We start from the raw sequence: 21,343 nt of genomic DNA, 5'->3' as shown, positions 1-21,343 counted from the left end.
AGATAAGGGTTGTAGCAAACTATCGCTTAAGACATTCATGTTCTTTTTTATAATTGTTTTTCAGTTTATCTGTCAAATATTTATCACTACCGAAAAAAGATGGTTCTAAAGGACAAACAGGTGGTCTTTGTTTGTTTTTTTGTCCTATCTTCTATTTACTCTTATATCTATCTATATTTTTATATTTGAGTACTAAAAAGCATGAGGAAAATTTTATTCAATCTAGTAACGGATAATTTACATTGACAGTCATCACATGACTTTACTGTAATATAAAAATCATGTTTATTATAAAACGTCAAATAAAGGTTTGCAAACATTCACATAAATATACATTTCATAATTTTAGGAACATTGACATATTCATGTTGTACAGACATTCCCATATTTTAACACTTAAAAATTCTAAAAACATTCACATGTCTATAAAACTTCAGTTTTGCAGTTCATTCGCATATCAAAAAGAAATCAAAATTCTTCAAAAATTCACATGTTTATGGGTCTCAAAATTCTGCAAGGATTCACGTGCACATATCTTCTCAAATTAAATTTCTGAAATAATTTCACATATCCTTCAATGCTCGAATTCCGCAAACATTTACAATCTTCACTACCGAAAAGCTCTACACACATTCAAATGTCAACACAACTAAACAACTAAAAACTCAGCACACATTCAAATATCAACACAAATAAGAACTCAGCATACATACTCGTATCTACACAACTCAAAATTCTGCTATATTCACATATCTTCACAACTCATAACTGTAATATCATAATTTATAACATCTATTCCTTTAAGCACAACATATTTTAGAAATATATGGGGTATTTTATACCAACAGTTGAATTGGGTCTTGTAGACAATTTGTGCTTTTGTTTATAACCATTAACACGGACGGTAATCTACGATATACAAGCAGCTTCGAATGCTAAAATGTTTACATATTTGCATCTTCAAGGTATGGAAGCATTAGTAAGCGTATATGCAATATAAGTAAAATCATATCATACTCGGGTCTGACATTGGATTCAAATATTATAGAAAATACTTATATGCAGTTTTCATGTGCATTGGACTTTTAATACTTTCACCTCATGGAATGATGGATTTACAACACAAAATGGAAATGTCTTATATCCGTGACAGGCAGCAGCTGAAATTAAATACGAAAGTTAATTATATGTAACCTACATATAACTAATGTGCCTTTAAAATGTGCATTCATTTCTCTTTACAGAAAAAAAACCACGATTATGGCAAATCTACTGCTGGAAAACATACTTCTCGGTCTTAAACCATAATATCTTAAAATTCTTAACTACAAGCCCTAGGTAAAAACTATTTACAATATTATCTGTTTTTTTTTTAAATACTTCGAAGATGTAATGGTTGAAAGATAGTGTCTAACGTTTGATTATTTCCGTTTTAATGAACTTTCCTTTTTTGAAAATTACCTTGGAGTTCGTTTTTTGTTTGTTTTTATGATTCAATCAAGACAAATGTATTAAAACAATACATTTTTATTGTGATTAGCAATTATAATTCGTATATCTTTTTAATGTGCATTTCATACCAAACGTTCCATTGCTACTGACAGCGATCATGGCACCAAAGAAAGAAGGGTAATATTGAATGATGGGTGCCATTGCTTCTTTAAGTGCCAGAGATGGTTCCATTCCTGATTTCATCAACATTACAGCTTGGAATCTGTAACATAAGAAAAACTGCCAACTGTGAAGAGTAGTGATTTCCTCCCCGTTTATTCATTTTATTAGTACTTGCAGTAAGTATGTATTGCAAATCTTCAACGAAAACAATTATAATTGTATAATTATATCAACAAAATATACTTGGTTACTCTTTTAACGAATGTCTATAAATAATAAGGGTCCAACTCTCTCAGTCAAAGATAATTGTGTAGATGAAAATATTCTTGTTTGTCTCATTTCTACTTATATTGTAGATTCCGTGCTCTGTATATATCTGAGCGTTCCTTGCTCTGTATATGTCTGAGCGTTCCTTGCTCTGTATATGTCTGAGCGTTCCTGATGAAAGAAAGTTCAGAAATGCGCTTCAGACGCACAATACTGTTTTTTCCATTGACCATGCATCATGACTGATTCAGGATGAATTTGGTCTGGTATATAATATATCTGTAGACTGAGACTACTATAACATAGTGTTATAGTAGTGTCAGCTGTAGAGGACTACTTACGATGGTAGAAATCTCATCATTATATCCCCATCCCCTGTACATGCCGCTCCACCCGCTCCATTCATAGCATACGATCCTGCTCCCATCAAAGGTGAATCACCAACACGCCTTATCAATATATAATCATTTAACATATTATTTTTTGGTCCATATACGACAGGGACAATTTCCAAGAGTGAACCTCACTTATACCACCAGGGCTAACACATTGGTTTGAAATTATCAATATAAATTAATAAAGGAAATACTGAAAAGTTGTTTTTGATGAAATTGATGTCATCTATTTTGAATATTATTGTATTACCATGGATATCTCGTTGATAAGTGTCCAGGTGTAAGTAATGAAACATACTTATATGATTTGCAAACCGTCTTTCCTTTTTGTGCTTTTTTCAAATCAAAGTTGATAAATAAAATAACTTTAATCATTTAGAAAGCGAAAACGATAATTGTCGTCACCAATCTTACCCGGGAACTTTATGTGACAGTCCATTGGTGGATGTGCCAGCACTTATATTGCCACTCTTGTCAATAGCTATCATTCCAATAGTGTCGTGGTTTTTAGGTGAAATACCAAAATTCGCGTGACTATTAGGATGCTGCTTTTCTAAACTTTTCTTTGGTTTATATGGACCACAACTAGTTGTGTGGTCTGGGATAACATTCTAAAACAAAACAACGTTAGTTAGAAAACGACTCAATATAATCCGAATTTTACGATATTTTGGACCCATTTATAATTGTTAATTTATAGCTGAAACTGAATATCGATGGAGACTGTACACGTCCTACCAGAGATACGTTCATTTTTAATTTAAAAAAGAATCTATGAATGTATATAATATGTCAACTGATTACACTTCGTTGATTCCTGTATTAAGTTTAAATCAAAGCAGATAAATTACAAAATTTCCAGCGCTTAAAGGGCATAAACATAACTTTATTGTCTATATATTTACAGATAAGATATAACGAACTTGTGCTGTTACAGTAATAACAAACTTTTTGTACAAAATATATAATCAATAGTTTTTAAAGTTTCAGAAATCGTTGACTTTACTAAGTTATCAAGAAATTTTTTAATCCTTTTTTCTTGAACGCAGTCTTTATTTGACTATCGGTACATTTCCGTTTATAGTCGTGTTTTTTAATATTCCAATTTATAGTTTTTCATAACATTCATTGCGCATTGCGTAGTCTTTTATGTATAATTACTCTGAGCACTCCAAACAATTAATATTTCCTCAGCAATACTTACTGTTAAAGATGTTTTTAAAAGATACGTCAAAATCAACGAAAATAGTGTTCAGTAATTAGATTCAGTGTAAAACAAATTGTGAGACAATTCTTGTTTTATACAAAAAAAGTGAATCCTATGATAATGTGACTTATACTTAAACTATATCTCAGCGAATTGTCAATCTTAACATAAGCGTAACAATCAGAAGTGGGATAATCATGTAAATGTACCAACTTTTCTAAAATTTGGCTGACATTTTTTGTCAATCCAGGTCCTCCATTCGATGTGAGACTTGTTTGTTGTCAGCGTTTCTATAGTAAATCCCATGTCCTTGGCAAATAACGAGGCTAAAACAAAGAAAACATAACAATATGTAAGGGTTATCAGATACCCAACACACCTGCAGATAAAGAAAATGTAAATAGATAAAGCTGACATATAACTCTATCGTCTTTAAAAATGAACCGACTTGATAGTCTCGTGGTAGCGTGCTCGCCTCAAGTTCCGATGGACGAAATACTTCAAAATTTGTATCTCCTGTTTCTCCGCTAAGTACGAAACATGACGGACTAAGCAATTAGATATGTATCCTATTTTTTATAAACTGTTTTGTGCTTTAATATTGGGAACATTTAATTTATGAAGTCAATGAAACAAACCACGAAATCATTCGAATAAAAAAATTGAAGTTCTACTATAACTGAATGAAAAAGATTCCGTGAATATCTTTTTAAAAATCAGCATCCTAGGATCAACTCCCATTTGTACCTATGGCAAAGTTCGTGTTGTTATATGTTCGAAACCTCAAAAACTTATTGTTCACGAATAAAAATAAGTAGTCCTCAATTGATATAAGAATTTATGGTTATACGATAGGCTCACTGCATGCCTGTAGTGACTTAATTATGAGGACTTGCGGATACAAAGTACTGAAGGGTTAATGGACAGACAAAAGAACGCATGGACGAACACATAGATCATCGAGTGGGGATGAATAAAACATCTACAGATCAGCATTTATACTGTAAGGGTGGATAAGATCGACAAAATCGCACACTCCCAGTCGCCTCAATTTTGAAAAGCTGACAAAACTCGCAGTTGGTCTATGGCCTATATGCATGTCTGATCTTTCTGTGTGTTTAAAATAGGTAAATTATTAGAAAACCATTTCAAAGTGTTTATCAGAGCCTATATATGATATTGTTTATGAATATCTGTATTAATTAACGTTTATATTTACCTTGGTCTCCTACTAACAATGTGTGTTCTGTATAATCCATCACAGCTCGAGCAACAGCTATTGCTGGTTTCACCATTCTCAAAGCAGCCACAGCTCCTACATCCATTGTTTTGCTTATGTTATGAAAATATTATAAAAAGAATATACAATATCATCCATTTTGTGGTTTTATTATAAGATAAATACTGTATTACTTTGTATTCTTCCAAAATAAAATATCTATTTCACACGAAAGCATGCACATATACATCATATATATAGTCAAGTGCAAAAAAGCACAAATGACCGTAAAAATAAATGAGATGTCATGTACTTCAATAAATAGATTTTTAAGAATGGTAAAGAAAATATACCGACCGTGCAAGGGCTATATAGCCAGTCGATGTCGTTAAAAACTTCTATCATCAAAAAGAAAATTTCTCTCCAAAATTACTCCGAATGGACAAATCCACTGTGTAACCTTAAAGAGATGTCATCAACAGCTAGACTTGTTGTTGAAAACAAAAAGCAAAGATGTATTGTTGAAGCTTCATGTCTTATTCTATAAGCGATTCCGTTTGTCTTCACCTTCAAACTTTTCGTTATAATATCCATACTAACCCATACTCTCGTACATATGGTACACTGCAACATTTCCCGTAAAGAAAACAGTAAAGTTATTAATAAATATTTTTAATATCACGAAAATGCCACATTTTGCTATCCATTGTCATTTCTCAGCATGTCTGCATAATAACATGTTTTCGTGATACTGTGCAGGTATTCTTCTAGCTATGCCGCCCAAAAATGGACAATGCAGTGGTTTGTCATCTATTTTAATTTCGGAGAAGGTCTGAATATTATCACGAAAATAGCAATAGAATATCGATAGGTGATGTAAATGTAAAATGCTTTACTACTACTGTGGTGCATATGTAATGAAATAAAATTAGGAAATTAAAAACAAAAATAATTAAGACTGAGTAAGGAATTATGAAAAAAATACCCGTCCATTATCATGGCGTCAAGGGTTGTTTCACCATTCTCATCTGGGTCACCTCCGAATCCAACAGTCCCTCTGCATTGGGAGGCTTCACACTGACTGCATCCGGCCACAACAGCATCCACTGCAGAACCGCCGTGGGCAGTTAATTCCTCCCATGCTTAATTGTAAAAAAATCAATTTTCAAGAGGTTTCTGCTTAAAAGGACACTGGTTATAGCTACAAACTATATAACAATTATAAGGATCTATAAAGACTGCAAATGTAAAAGGCTTGTGGTAATATCCAACAAGGAAGATGACACAGCACACACAGTTATTCCAAATGGAGGGGAGTAACAGTTTAAGTTCATAACGAAATAATGGCTGAATAGGAACAAATATCATAACATTGTTAATAACAAAGTCTCTAAAGGAATTTCTTTTACGCGGACAAATATACGTTGACAGTTGAAACAGGACATTATTTTGGGGTTTACATCGGACTTAAGAAATGAACTAAAAAAAGTTAAAAAAAAAACAACAAAAAAAAAACAAACATTTGTTTTAAGACGAGATTCACAATATGCTTCAATAATTTGTAGACCAATGTTTGAATAAGGTATAGACACATAGTAATGACTGGACTCCGATTGGGGCCGCGTACGTTTGGCTGTCAGACACGACAGGATGTATACAAAACTAATTATTGTATTTATTCTGAAAAAATTTCGAGTCCTGAATTTGTATAAAATACTGGCCTCTGAACGTTGAGCAATGTCACATTCAATCAATAAAATAATTTTTAAAGGTAAATAACCTGTATATCGCAAATAGTACTATTCAGATATTTTCAATTTCTTCTTGTAGCAAGAAAACAAGCTTGGTGACACCGTTTTTTAATTATGATTTTTATAAAAGCTTTTTATTAAATTTATCTTAATATATCTTATTTCAAAATTCTATACTGTATATCTGATAGATTTCTTTATATTTACAAAACTGAGAGTTTTTTCAGTCATGAATCATAATCTATGCAACTTTGGGCGATTTTGCACGTTTGTAACTTGAAATAGAGCAAGGTGACCACTACTTTTCTAATTATATTTTTGAAAAAGCATGGTATGCCAGGAACATATATATACTAGTATATCGATAGGTATACATAAGGATTCTATCTGAGGAAGTGGAATTTTCACAGACATGTATATGTGTCCACACTTTAAGAAAAGTAACAATTTAACACTAAAAGTTTACATACCTGCATAGGTAGCGTTGGAAACAAACCAGGTGTTGATAATAATAGGTAAATTTTGTGAACTGACGTTGATAATCAAAGAAAGGGTGACGATAACAGAAATCATTTTGTTTATTTACAAAATGGTCACATGACTGTCACATGATATCACAATAAATAACTTCTTGAATAATTCCAAAATATTGAATAAAATTTGTCTGTGTTAATAATTTTAAATGGAAAATACTCCATTTGAAGTTTCATGTAACAACTAAACAACATTTGTACCGTGACTGCCAATGTTTGGTCACATGACAAAAAGATGTCTGCGCCCAGCTTTTCATTATTAATTTTTGCAATTTTTGTTTTTTATCCGTTAAGTTGTTCGTCGCAGACTGGATTGTTACCTGTAGTGATAAACACTTGGCCTTTTACAAATGCCACAGCAGCAGGTTTGTAAAATTTATTGCCGATACATGATTACTTTTTTACATTGCAATATGTTGCAAAACTTGTTTCCCAATCCACTATAAATAAATATGTTTAAACTAATGCAAAATGTTTCTAAAGGAGAGGGGAAAGATACCAGACAGTCATTGAAAATCACATTTCGAAAATAAACTGACAACACCATGGTTTAAAAGAAAAAGGCCAACACACAAATAAAAGAACAGAAAACACTACATAGAAAACCAGTAACATATATAAAGATTCACTCAGTGTTCCCACAGGTGCTTGAGGACAGGATCCTGTATGAGCCCCATATAGTCCCTTCCCCTTATTATCATAAATCTCAGATTTTTCGATATATATCACTTATTTGTACCATATATATACTAATATACCATAATGATATTTATACCCTTAATATGCATGTTTACTATCAACATGAATCTCGACTATAGAGTGAAGAGCGAAGCGCTCTATAGTCAAGATTCACGTTGATAGTAAACATGCATATTTAGAGTATAAATATGGTATATTAGTATATATATGGTACAAATAAGTGATATATATCGAAAAATCTGAGATTTATGATAATAAGGGGGAGGGAGTATATGGGGCTCATACAGGATCCTGTCCTCAAGCACCTGTGAGTGTTCCCAGAGAAAACCAGTAACATATATAAAGATTCACTCAGTGTTCCCAGAGAAAACCAGTAACATATATAAAGATTCACTCAGTGTTCCCAGAGAAAACCAGTAACATATATAAAGATTCACTCAGTGTTCCCAGAGAAAACTAAAGACTGAGAAACACAAACAGTCTAACCCCACCTAAAACTGGGGGTGATCTTAGGTGCCCTAGAAGGGTAAGCAGACCCTGCTCCACATGTGGCACCCTTCTTGATGCTCATGAAAAGGGGACAGGATTGTTGTTACGGCATACAATGTAATTAGGAACATTTCTGCTATCATCTGTGAAACAGATATTCTATCAAGGTGAACCAACACATGATGGCATCTGTAAAGTTTATTAGAGGATGATTTCAATTTTTGTTTAATAGCTTCCTCGATCAATAGGAAAAAAAGGCTGTGGAATATCATATCAAATGGGAGATACTGTACTCCATACATGTATACAGACACTACTAGAATATTTCTACATAGAATTGGAGAGTTCACAATTGGGAAGCTGAAATCATCTATTTTGTTGTAGCTTTTTTTTTGTCAAATGACACTCATAGTCAATTTTAATTATCATAATTCAGTATGAGGTGTATAAAGTACTTTTGATGCAAAATCATGCAGTTAGATGGATTTTCAATCTTTAATTTTGTTTAATTTTTTGGGGATTATTTGCATCACATCTAATGTTAGTTAAGTGAATAATTTTAAATTAAGTAAATTGGCATGTTTGCTAATGTCATATCAGAAAAGAAGTCATAAATATCTAAATACTTTGTACATTGTATGTGACAGTGAAAAATTTTAAACATTTCAACTCTCAAAACATTTTGTTCAGACGGTCCTACATATATTATCGCCCGGGAAAAGAAAAAGAGACCAGGGAAAAGAAAAAGCGCCTGGAGAAGGAAAGTTAGCGCCCGGAGAAGAAAATTAGCGCCCGGGAGAAGAAAATAATAATATTTTATAACAATATTTGTTTTCCTTAAAAAATAACTAATCATTGCTTGTTTTGTCCTTAATATGAATGGGGATATGTACGATGCTACATCTAAAGTTTTGTTGTACTTTTACATTTTAGATTTCAAAATTGTATATAAGTAAGTAAATAAATATAAATAACAGTATATAGAAGAATCATGAAAGACATTGTCCTCGATCAAAATGTATATTTTGTTACTAAAAATAATCGGTGCCTGAGGTCTAATATTTTCGCAACTGCATGGTGAACACTTTTTTATGCATATGCTGAGATAGATTTATTATATTTTTTTCATTAACTAAACCTGTTGCAATGGCTATAGTTATCAGGATTTTAATGCTTAGACTTAAATTTAAACCAAACATCTGCTTTTTACCCCCTTGTTTTAACTACGGTACATGTATAGTACTGCTTTTGTTGCTGATTTATTACATGTATGTGTAACAGTGTACCTCTTTTAATTTTGATTAAATTGATATTTATCTGTGAAATTTTAGTTGTCTTATACATTTTCATTTTGATATCGTTTTTCAAAAATATGTCTTTTGATGTCTGACATGTTATAAATCTTCCGCATAAACTGTGATCCATTATTATCAGCCTTTCGAAATAGTATTCATATGTTATTGTTAAAATTGAAATATTCATACTTGTTTTTGCGTTTTATTACAAATGTCTATTATCTGAATTTGCAAATTACTTGTCTAAAATAAAAAAAAATCAATGTCCGTAACTTAACAAAGTTGTCTCATGCCAATAAAATATTTATATATTTTCCCCGGGCACTTTTTCTGTTCCCCGGGGGCTATATTTTCTTCTCCGGGCGCTTTTTTTTCCCCCCGGGCGCTTTTTCTTCACCCGGGCGCTCCTTGGAGCATTTTAGTAGGACCCTGTTCAGATGTTAAATAAATATTATACTTTAAATGTATATGCCATCACCATTTAGGCAAATAATTTTGTATGCAATTTATTTATTCACAGCTTGGAACACACTTGTTAATAAGAAGGGGTCTATTTATGATGCTTTGGTAGATGGATGTTCAGTGTGTGAGATAGAGCGTTGTGATGGATCAGTGGGTCCAGGAGGAAGTCCTGATGAGAATGGGGAAACTACTCTTGATGCTATGGTCATGAATGGGTAAAACACAACCTTCTATTGATGATCTCAGTGACTTCACATGTCTTTTTTTTTACTACTTGTATTTAGTATTGATATATCAACATTAGAGAAAAAATAATAAAATTATTACTGATTATATGGTTGAACTTTTTAATAGAGTAAAACTAAGATCTCTCTTTCATCTATAGAAGGCCCATTAGTAAAGAACTTTGATTTTAAAGAAAAACTTAACAGATCAATGTATGTTTGATATATATTTTCAAATTACTAAATGAAATGTAAAGGATTGAATTTTCTTTAAATACCAAAAGACATGAGACAAAATATTTGCATGACAAAACACATTGCAAAGGAACATTACCTTCATCTTAAAGTCATTAATAGGACTTCAACAGGGAGCAAAAGTTTGAACCTCACTTCAAGAAAAGGGTGGTTTTACAGACAAAAAAAATAGAAAATATCAGCTCATTGATTTATTGAGTAAGCATATATAAAAACAACATTTGTATAATATTTATAACTGTTATAATGAGATAGCTAGTACATGTAATACATTAATATACTTTATAACCTTAAGATTTATAGCTCATCAGCTATTTAATTAGTAGTAATATTCGTAATAAACCTGCAGGCAGAGATTGTTAATTAATTTTGTAGAATACTGGACATCTCTTAATTTAAATGGCACATTTAAGAAATAAATATATATTCTCCAAAAAGACAAATGATTTTCAATAAATAAATTGTATCAATTTAATCATTCCATGCCTATAACAATAGGGATGTTTTATTAACTTACCCCACAAGTTAATATGTTCCAGACATACAGTGTTCAAGAATGAGTTTGAACTCATCCTCAATAAATTGCCCTCATACTCTGTGTAAATGATCCATTACAGAAATATTAAGAAATTGATCAATCTCAATATTTAAAGAATGTTTATGTGTAATAATGTTTTATACATTTGATTCATACAAAATGTGAATGGAGAGTTGTATTGTCACTATAGTGTATTGACAGTGAAAGATTCTGATGCATTATATTTCAGACAGACATTTGATGTAGGAGCTGTAGGTTGTTTAAGACGTATACCAACAGCCATAGCAGTAGCCAGAGCTGTGATGGACTATACAGAACAGACATTACTGGTGGGAGAATTAGGTAAGTATAGGTTGTTTAAGACGTATACCAACAGCAATAGCAGTAGCCAGAGCTGTGATGGACTATACAGAACAGACATTACTGGTGGGAGAATTAGGTAAGTATAGGTTGTTTAAGACGTATACCAACAGCAATAGCTGTAGCCAGAGCTGTGATGGACTATACAGAACAGACATTACTGGTGGGAGAATTAGGTAAGTATTGATTGTTTAAGACGTATACCAACAGCAATAGCTGTAGCCAGAGCTGTGATGGACTATACAGAACAGACATTACTGGTGGGAGAATTAGGTAAGTATAGGTTGTTTAAGACGTATACCAACAGCAATAGCTGTAGCCAGAGCTGTGATGGACTATACAGAACAGACATTACTGGTGGGAGAATTAGGTAAGTATTGATTGTTTAAGACGTATACCAACAGCAATAGCTGTAGCCAGAGCTGTGATGGACTATACAGAACAGACATTACTGGTGGGAGAATTAGGTAAGTATTGATTGTTTAAGACGTATACCAACAGCAATAGCTGTAGCCAGAGCTGTGATGGACTATACAGAACAGACATTACTGGTGGGAGAATTAGGTAAGTATTGATTGTTTAAGACGTATACCAACAGCAATAGCTGTAGCCAGAGCTGTGATGGACTATACAGAACAGACATTACTGGTGGGAGAATTAGGTATGTATAGATTGTTATGTGTAACTCATCATAGTTTACTCACATACCAAAAATCAGCCCCATATCTGAAGACGTTTAGAAAAAAACTCTGTATAATGGTTTGTGGCGGAATGACGGAAAGACGCAATTACGGACAAGGGTAAAACTATATGGCACCGACAACTTCGATGCAGGGCCATAAAAAGAAGATGTGGTATGATTGCCAATGAGACAACTCTCCACAAGAGATCAAATGACACAGAAATTAACAACTATAGGTCATCATACGGCCTTCAACAATGAGTAAAGCAGATACCACATAGTCAGCTGTAAAAGGCCCCCAAATGACAAATGTAAAACAATTCAAATGAGATAACTAACGGCCTAATTTAAGTACAAAGAAATAATAAAAAACAAATGTGTAACACATCAACATACAACAACCACTGAATTACAGGCTCCTGACTTGGGACAGGCACATACAGAATATTGCGGGGTTAAACATGTTAGCAGGATCCCAACCATCCCTTTAACCTGGGAAAGTGTAACAGTACAACATAAGAACAAACTATAAAAATCAGTTGAAAAAGGCTTAACTCATCAGATGGATACACATACTACAGAGTGGACGTGGCCGGGTACTTGTATATATCCCAACAATAAAAAGACACTAGGTACAGATCTGAGAGTACTCACAGTTACTGACAGCTAGTTCAAAGCCACTAATGAAAAAAAAGTTGCATCTAAGACTTAATTATCAATCAGTCCACATCCAACATCCAATGGATTAAGGATAAAAATGTCATAAACAGTCCAAGAAAAACATGAACTAGTGCAATGCCAAGATACAGGTATCGTCAGATTTTAGATCCATGAATGTGTATATGTATATAACAACAATATTTAGTTTGCTTTTAATTTACTGATAACAAAATCAATATTACATGTAATACCAATAAAAACAATATTCAATGATATAATAAAAGTGTTGAATTGGTACCAAACACCTTGACTAAAACTAATTTGGTTTGGTTAATTTTCATTAAAATTTGACACAAGATTTGCTTTGACCCTTTAACAAAAATATAGAAAAATAAAATAAAATTGAACCACACACTTTATCAGAAAATTTTCAGTTTGACAAGTTCACATTTTGATCATTGAGAAGCTTAATATTTCCTTAACAATAGAATGTGATTAAAAGGTTCAGCTGATTTTTACAGAGTTATCTCCCTGTAGTGTTATGTACTACCTTATACACCAAAATATATCATTAAAAAATTATATCTTGTAGAGCATACAGTTTCTACTAGTGTAAAAAAAAGTAGCTATAGTGATAAAATATAAAAAAGAAGATGTGGTATGATTGCCAATGAGACAACACTCCACAAGAGACCAAATAGCACAGAAATTAACACATATAGGTCACTATATGGCCTTCAACAATAAGCAAAGCCCATACTGCATAGTCATCTAAGGCCCTGAAATGACAAATATTAAACAATTCAAACAAGAAAACTATTGGCCTAATTTATGTACCAAAAAATGAATGAAAAAACAAATATGTGCATAAAAATATATAGTATTTTTTTGCTTTAAAGATATTGAGAAACTCATATGAGCAATGCAACTTACAAATACCAGTTTGAAAAACTCATACTTTTAGACAGTAACTTTGAAATTTAAGAGAGACTTCATTATTTGCTCAAATGGACACAATCCTTTAAATTACAGCAACACAGTTTGCAGTAGAGATGGGATTTAAAGAAATGAATCTGTCGTCAGATAGTTCTATTACCATGTGGAAAGATTGGAAAGCAAGGAATTGTCAACCCAACTACAGAACTGTACAGTATTCATTACCTATTAATATATGACTCATCCATTACATCTGGTTTATTACAGTACAAGCTTTTTTCTCCAGTATGGTCTTATTTTGTTGCTTTTTCCTTCCTCATTTACCCTTGTCCTTCTTCTGGTTTTACCTCATTCATTACATCTGGTTTATTTCAATACAAGCTTTTTTCTCCAGTATGGTCTTATTTTGTTGCTTTTTCCTTCCTCGTTTACCCTTGTCCACCTTCTGGTTTTACCTCATACATTATGTTCATTGGATTACCTAATCTTTTTATTGATTGTTGTTTTCTTCAATGATTTTTTTTGTTGTTGTTGCAAACTTCTCATAATCATGATATCTCAGAGATTCATTCATTCATTGGTTTGAGATTTGCATAACCTAATTGTAATCGAGAAATATTCTCTCTAACTTATCAATAACCAAATTTAAATGATGATCTACCAATAAAAAGAAAATGATTTTACAACCCCTAGAAAAATAAAAAAAATAATATTCTTCATGACTCTTAGTCATAATGTTTATTTAATTGAATAAGAATAATGAAAGGAAACTGTAGAAAAGGAAATTTTCTAGTGTTTCTATATTCTTAATTTTTATGGCCCTGCTTTATGTCTGTGCTTTATAGTTTTACCCTTGTCCGTCATTCCGCAACAAACCATTTTACAGAGTTTTCTTCTAAAAGCCTTCAGATATTGGGCTGATTTTTGGTATGGCAGTTAACCATAATGAGTTACAGATCAAGTTAAAGTTTCTTTCTGCTCTGCTAATTTTTGCCGAAATTATGGGCTATGGACTTTGATAAATTGTTGAAAATCACAGTTATACAGACTTTTTATGCCCCACCTATGATAGTAGAGGGGCATTATGTTTTCTGGTCTGTGGCTCCGTTTGTCTTTGCGTCTGTTCGTCCGTCTGTGCGTCCGTCCGTTCAGGTTAAAGTTTTTGGTCAAGGTAGTTTTTGATGAAGCTGAAGTCCAATCAACTTGAAACTTAGTACACTTGTTGCTTATGATATGATCTTTCTAATTTTTAAGCCAAATTAGTCTTTTGACCCCAATTTCACGGTCCACTGAACATAATAAATGAAAGTGGGAGTTTCAGGTTAAAGTTTTTGGTCAAGGTAGTTTTTGATGAAGTTGAAGTCCAATCAATTTGAAACTTAGTACACATGATATGATCTTTATAATTTTAATGCCAAATTAGATTTTTTACCCAATTTCATGGTCCATTGAACATGAAAAATGATAGTGCGAGTGGGGCATCCATGTACTTTGGACACATTCTTATTTTCTAAAGACTTTCAGATATTTGGCTGATTTTTATACGCTCGTCAAAATTTTGACGGGACGTATTATGGTATACAAATGTCCGGTGTCCGTCTGTCTGTCTGTCCGTCTGTCCAGCATAAACATGTCGCATCGTAACTTGAGAACGACTTATCCAAATTTCATGAAACTTAACATAGTTGTTTCTTATGATGGTCAAATGATCTGTATACTTTTTGGTGAAAATACAATTAAAACTTTTTGAGTTACTGCACTTTGTAACTAAAACAGGGGTGTGTTTTTTTTTCACATGTCGCACCGTATCTCAAGAACGATTCTTGATTATGGCTTAAAACTTTAAACACTTCTTAGTTATATTAATCTTAATATCTGTATACTTTTTGGTGATGATTCAAAATTTTATTTTTGAGTTATTGAGTATTTTGTAAAAAAGGGGGAGGTTTTTTTTACATGTCGCACCATATCTCAAAAACGATTTATGATTATTGCTTAAAACTTTACACATGTCTTTGTTATATTAATTTGAAGATCTGTATACTTTTTGGTGATGATTCAAAATTTCATTTTTGAGTTATTGAGTATTTTGTAAAAAAGGGGGAGGTTTTTTTTACATGTTGTGCCGTATCTCAAAAACAATTTATGATTATTGCTTAAAACTTTACACACTTCTTTGTTATATTAATCTAAAGATCTGTATACTTTTTGGTGATGATTCAAAACTTTATTTTGGAGTTATTGAGTATTATGTTAAACAGGGGAGGGTTTTTTTACATGTCGCGCCGTATCTCAAAAATAATTTATGATTATTGCTTAAAACTTTACACACTTCTTTGTTATATTAATCTTAAGATCTGTATACTTTTTGGTTTTGATTCAAAATTTTATTTTAGTGATATTAAGTTTTTTGTAAAAAAAAAACAGGGTTGTTGGTTTCACATGTCCCGCCGTGTCTCAAAAACAATATATGGTTATTGCTTAAAACTTTCTCTGAAACTATTTATGATTATTGCATAAAACTTCCACACAAGATGTTTATTGATATGTGAGTTACTCATGATGAGTTATAGATCAAGTTTAATTTTCGTTCCACTCAGTTAATTTTTGCTGTAATTTCGGGATTTGGACTTTGATAAATTTTTGAAAATCACAGTCATATGGACCTTTTTTTTTTAAATGCTTTTAGATATAGAGCTGATTTTTGGTATGTGAGCTAACCATGATGAGTTTAAGTTTCGTTCTGCTCAGCTAATTTTTGCCAAAATTAACAGTTTACAACTTTAAAATTGTTAAAAATCACAGTTATACGGACATTTTTCTATACGCCTACAGATTTTGAGCTGATTTTTGATATGTTAGACAACCATTATGTTTGTGTCCACATGTGTTATTGAAATTGCAGATTTTCGACTTTTTGAGACGTGGCCATTTGTGTTGCTAGTTCTCGTTTTATTTCCAAAATAGATGCAACATTTTTTTACACCCTGATAGATATAAACTTTTCATATTACAGAAAGCATTGAGAACAGAATACAAATCTGAAAAATGAATTATTTTATTTCAATCCATTTTTTGACATGCACCACCAGAAACTGTTGTTGGAATGCAAGACCTTCTGTACACAAACTGTCATGCATACATATGATTTTCTCTCTTGTTCAATCCTATTCATGACATATTATTATTCTAAACAAAGTAATTTAACAAATCAAACAGTTAATGTTAATTATTAGATTTACACTTTTATATAAATTGTAACATTTTCTTCAACAGAACACAAATGATATTGCTTTTAGTGTAAAGTGCTCTTATGTTCTGACTTCAGCAACATAAACTTTAAAATATTGATGTATATATCAGTTATATAGTTCACAATTTACTTTTGTATTATGGTCTGTTGAGAAATTACTTATTGAATCTATATCAGTTCAAATAAAAAAAAACCACATTCATTTTAGGTGGAAAATGATGCCAGTCTGAAACAAATAGATATTCAGGAAATTTCAACTGTACAAAATTAATTAGTAGAATCCATATTATTGTAATACAAATAAACAATAATACATTTTACAAAACATTTACAGTTTTAATTTAAAAGTTACATGCTATTATTTTGTAGAATGTAACACCAGATCCAACAAAAAACTGTGGTCCATACAAACCCAAGTCAGTATTAGAAAGTTTACAGCAAACTGAGAACAGAGGAAACAAAAACATTGGTCCAAGAAATCATGATACAATTGGTATGGTTGTGATAGATGAACTTGGTAATATCACCGCTGGTACAACTACTAATGGACTCAATCATAAAATACCGGGGTCAGTTTGTCCTTCAACTCTGTTGGGTATTTTTAAGATTTTATTGACTTGCCACAATTCACTGCCTTTTTTCTTGATCTAAGATAGTTATAAAATTAGATGCACTGTCATGACAGACACTGAGAGTTCATAAAGGGAAATGACAATATACAATACTGTGGATTCATTTGTTTTCGTGGATATCAATTTTCGTGGATTGCTGAAAACTTGCATATTCATGGATATTTGATTTCGTGGTTTTGCCAATTTCCTTTATACAAAGCCTATTGAAAATATGTTGTTCGTTGAATATTTGAATTCATGGTTCACCTGTACCAACAAAACCCACGGAAATTGGTATCCAACGAATGATTATGAATCCACAGTACATTTTTGTTTAAATTCAATCATCAAGGTTCTTTTTGTAGACTAAGAAAGACTATATAATACAACCACAATAATATTTAAGGCAGGGATATAAATGATTATAAATTTGACATGTTTTGCACAAACTTAAGCAATTGAAGAAACACCTGCATGACTTCTGAAGGTAAATTAAAGCACATTTCTAGTCTCTAGAGTGTAATTTCTAAACCAAACAATTCTATTTAAAGAAGAGTTGGTGATTCCCCTATAATGGGAGCTGGTGCATATGCCATGAATGGTGTAGGTGGAGCTGTTGCTACTGGAGACGGGGATGTTATGATGAGATTTTTACCTTCGTAAGTATTGCTTAATAATTTCTGGAAAATAACCAGTTGAATTTAAAATTTAAACCTTAAAATTTATGGATAAAAATATGACAATAACAGTTACAATTATAAACTGAACTTTTATTAGGATTACTGTAAAGAATTCAACTGTATACCTTAAAATGTTATGCCTTGTTTTACTTAACATCTTTACTGTGATTTTATAAAGATATGTTTTTTTTTTAAATTTTGTAAATAAGAAATGCTACAAAAATTCAAACTGCTGTAAGTAATTCTTTGTTAATATTGTTCATTTAAATCAATTATAATCAAATCAATTCAGTTATTAGTTCGCCAGATAGAATTTTATTTAAAATGAAATACAATCAAAGAAGAACTGAAGTGCAAGGTACCAATTTATGTATGCTTTAAGATATACTATCATTGTAAGCTCATAATTATATTTTGATGATTTTTTCCAGATGATACATAGCGAAGAGAGTTATATAAGATGCATCATACAACCCTAAATTTGATAGCAAAATTAAAAACATACTCCTCGAACATTAGACATCACTATTATCACAATACACATAATCATTAATTTATGAATATGCTTGATTTGATTGTCCAAAGACAGCAAAGATTGTTTTAATTTACTACAGAAAAATCTGTATTAAATTAAATAATGGCACCAATAATTTTAACAGTGTCTAATTTTAGATTCTTAGCAGTAAGTCAGATGGCAGCTGGTGTACCTCCAGGAATAATAACTAAGCTTACAATTCAGAATATAGCTAAATATTATCCAAAGTTTTCTGGAGCTTTAATAGCTGTAGACAATAAAGGCACATATGGTGAGTTAATGTATTGCATCATGTCTAATTATAGATATATGACTGTCAACAGTATGTTAATGGGTAATGATCCTACAACTGCTACACTGTCTGCAATGACACGAATTACTGATTATTATCTGAATTTTGTTGGAGCCATAGTGGCTGTTACACACCAAGGACAGTATGGTAGGTCAATATCTTTGACCCACCTTTTTCAGCCCAAATGCACTAATAACATCCTTTGCCTATTTATCATGTTGTTTTCCATCTTACATTCCATTTGCAATTTTTTCCTTTAAAAAACTGTAAGCAAACCTTAAAAACTTTTTCCAAAGCCTACATCTCTTGTTTAAATCAATTGGTCAGGTAATTTGGTTAGCCATAGCTAAAACTGTTATGCCTCTTAAATTTGATAACTGATCTGAAAAATTGTAGTCTCCCTGCACTATCCTCATGACTTTGAGTTATCAAATGCTGTAATGATTCACCACAATATATCATTCTGCAAAGCCTTTATGAAAAAGCACTCACCCTTTAGACTTTTGTTCCTAGTAGTTGTATTTTATCAGCAAAACTTTCACAATGATCAAGCACATTTGCTTCAATTTTAGTGATAAAAATATGCATAAAAAAAAAAATAAAAAAAATAGTGGTACATACTATTTTTAAATATATCTTTGTATATTTATCACTAAAATTCAAGAGACTGTGGTTCAAGTCATTATCACAACTTTAACTGTGTTTATTCAATAGGCTCTAAGCTTTCACTATTCAAAAGCATTGATAAAACTGCCTTTTACATATGCATTAATGTTTACTGTTTTAACTTACATATTGAGATTACAAAAAGTCTATTTTGAATAATGTAATTTTAATACAGCGGTAGCTCTCTTCAGTTAGTGTATGTTCAACCTTCAAAGAAAAACATAATTATCCTTAGTCCTATGAGACTAATCCTGACATGTTATAGTTTACAATTTCTTTACCATTTCTTTTAGCTAATGAATAACCAATATATGCTTTTATTACTTTATTCATTCACTATTTTTCTGTATTGGTTAGATATATTTTTATAAGAAAAGTTAACCTGTATATGTCTTTTAGTGTTGTTTGGTTGCTGTATTATTGACACCTGTTGGTGACCTTCTGCTGTTGTTTTTTTCTATGGTCGGGTTGTTGTCTCTTTGGCACATTCCCCATTTCCATTCTCAATTTTATTTTTATAAACTCTGAATCCTCCTTCATTTGCAAAGAAATTTTATTTTTCATTCCCAAATTGATAAAATTAACTGGTAGTAATAAATATGTATTAATTTATTTTTTTTATTTTTCAGGTGCAGCTTGTTACGGTTTTCCAGTATTCCATTATTCTGTGATAAATCCTGTTTTAAAAACTGTTACTATAAAAAGTGTAGAGTGTCTTGTATAAAACTAGTTATCTTGAGATTAATATTATATATTTTTATACAATTCTTGTTAACTGTTTTATTTCAATATATTTAAAACAAAAAGTTAATGAACCCAAGTTAAACATTTTGAGCACTCAAGGGTCATTCAAATACAGTTTTGGGGGTTACTGACAAGATATAATTGAACACACAATTTTTTATTGTTGCTGGAAGCAGACATTGTGAAAAACAATTTTGAATAAGATGTGTACCCATCCCTTTCCTGAAACAAAACCCTATCAGTTTAAAGTAGTTCTTAAACTAAATGGTCCTCCTTTATCATCCATACTCAATCTTGTTGTTTGTTGCTGTATATTATATTTGTTTTTCAATCATTATTTTGAATATTTGAATCAGGCCAGTAGTTTTCTTGTTTTAATTATTTTACAACTGTCATATCATGGCCCTTTATAGCTGAGTATGGGGTATGCATTTTGCAAATTGTGAAAGGCCTTAGGTTGAATTTATTCCACATTGCCTCAAGTGATAATGGGGAGGTCAAGATTTCACAAAACATGTTTAATGCACCTGTCCACAAGTCAGGAAACTCTAGCCTTTGTTTGTTATGTGTGTTTTTGAATGGAAAAACTAGAGGCTCTTAAGAGCCTGTGTCGCTCACCTTGGTTTATGTGCATATCAAACAAAGGACACAAATTGATTCATGACAAAATTGTGTTTTGATGATGATGATGTGTTGTTAGATCTTACTTTACTGAACATTCTTGCTACTTACAATTTTCTTTATCTTAAATAAACTTGGCCCTGTAGTTACAGAGGAAAACATTTTGTTAAAATTTACAATAATTTACTAAATTAATGAAAATGTTAGAAGTTGACTATAAAGGGCAATAACTCCTTAAGGGGTCAACTGACCATTTTGGTCATGTTGACTTATTTGTAGATCTTACTTTGCTGAACATTATTGCTGTTTACAGTTTATTTCTATCTATAAAAGTATTCAGTTTATTTCTATCTAT

At 31.6% G+C, this 21,343-nt stretch overlaps 2 protein-coding genes across 4 annotated transcripts; one reads left to right on the top strand and one right to left on the bottom strand.

Annotated features, from left to right (window-relative positions):
• Window positions 1-197: 197 nt before the first annotated feature.
• LOC139485186 (N(4)-(Beta-N-acetylglucosaminyl)-L-asparaginase-like) lies at window positions 198-7,199 on the bottom strand. 2 transcript variants are annotated; one of them, XR_011655269.1, is made up of 9 exons: window positions 6,924-7,199; window positions 5,688-5,844; window positions 4,703-4,815; window positions 3,697-3,809; window positions 2,691-2,887; window positions 2,223-2,330; window positions 1,581-1,714; window positions 532-1,160; window positions 198-423 (listed from the first exon to the last, which is right to left on the bottom strand). XR_011655269.1 is itself a non-coding variant. In XM_071269425.1 (8 exons), exons 1-8 carry the CDS (start codon window positions 7,024-7,026, stop codon window positions 1,069-1,071), a joined length of 1,017 nt encoding a protein of 338 aa, XP_071125526.1. In that variant the 5' UTR covers window positions 7,027-7,199; the 3' UTR covers window positions 198-1,068. The 2 variants fall into 2 exon arrangements, 1 of the variants encoding a protein (XP_071125526.1); XM_071269425.1 differs by having other exon boundaries at window positions 198-1,160.
• LOC139485185 (N(4)-(Beta-N-acetylglucosaminyl)-L-asparaginase-like) lies at window positions 7,199-20,388 on the top strand. 2 transcript variants are annotated; one of them, XM_071269424.1, is made up of 8 exons: window positions 7,199-7,351; window positions 9,990-10,146; window positions 11,178-11,290; window positions 13,683-13,795; window positions 17,209-17,408; window positions 18,002-18,109; window positions 18,971-19,104; window positions 20,253-20,388. In XM_071269424.1, the coding sequence occupies exons 1-8, from the start codon at window positions 7,222-7,224 to the stop codon at window positions 20,345-20,347; spliced, it is 1,050 nt and encodes a 349-aa protein (XP_071125525.1). In that variant the 5' UTR covers window positions 7,199-7,221; the 3' UTR covers window positions 20,348-20,388. The 2 variants fall into 2 exon arrangements, with proteins under 2 accessions (XP_071125525.1, XP_071125524.1); XM_071269423.1 differs by lacking the exon at window positions 18,971-19,104 and adding an exon at window positions 18,803-18,936 and having other exon boundaries at window positions 7,202-7,351.
• Window positions 20,389-21,343: the final 955 nt, after the last annotated feature.

This window comes from Mytilus edulis, chromosome 8 (assembly GCF_963676685.1).
Source record: "Mytilus edulis chromosome 8, xbMytEdul2.2, whole genome shotgun sequence".
In the NCBI taxonomy this organism is placed as follows: domain Eukaryota; kingdom Metazoa; phylum Mollusca; class Bivalvia; order Mytilida; family Mytilidae; genus Mytilus; species Mytilus edulis.
The sequence above is the reverse complement of the archived record's forward strand: the minus strand, read 5'-3'. Positions and strand labels throughout refer to the sequence as shown.

Excerpts from the sequence above, each read along its gene's own strand:
- LOC139485186 (XM_071269425.1), bottom strand. The coding sequence starts at position 7,026 with ATGATTTCTGTTATCGTCACCCTTTCTTTGATTATCAACGTCAGTTCA. Across the intron at positions 5,845-6,923 it reads TTCCAACGCTACCTATGCAG|CATGGGAGGAATTAACTGCC; the intron begins GTATGTAAACTT and ends TTTACAATTAAG. Across the intron at positions 2,331-2,690 it reads CTGTCACATAAAGTTCCCGG|GCGTGTTGGTGATTCACCTT; the intron begins GTAAGATTGGTG and ends TATATTGATAAG.
- LOC139485185 (XM_071269424.1), top strand. The coding sequence starts at position 7,222 with ATGTCTGCGCCCAGCTTTTCATTATTAATTTTTGCAATTTTTGTTTTT. Across the intron at positions 10,147-11,177 it reads GATGCTATGGTCATGAATGG|ACAGACATTTGATGTAGGAG; the intron begins GTAAAACACAAC and ends ATTATATTTCAG. Across the intron at positions 18,110-18,970 it reads ATGATGAGATTTTTACCTTC|ATATATGACTGTCAACAGTA; the intron begins GTAAGTATTGCT and ends GTCTAATTATAG.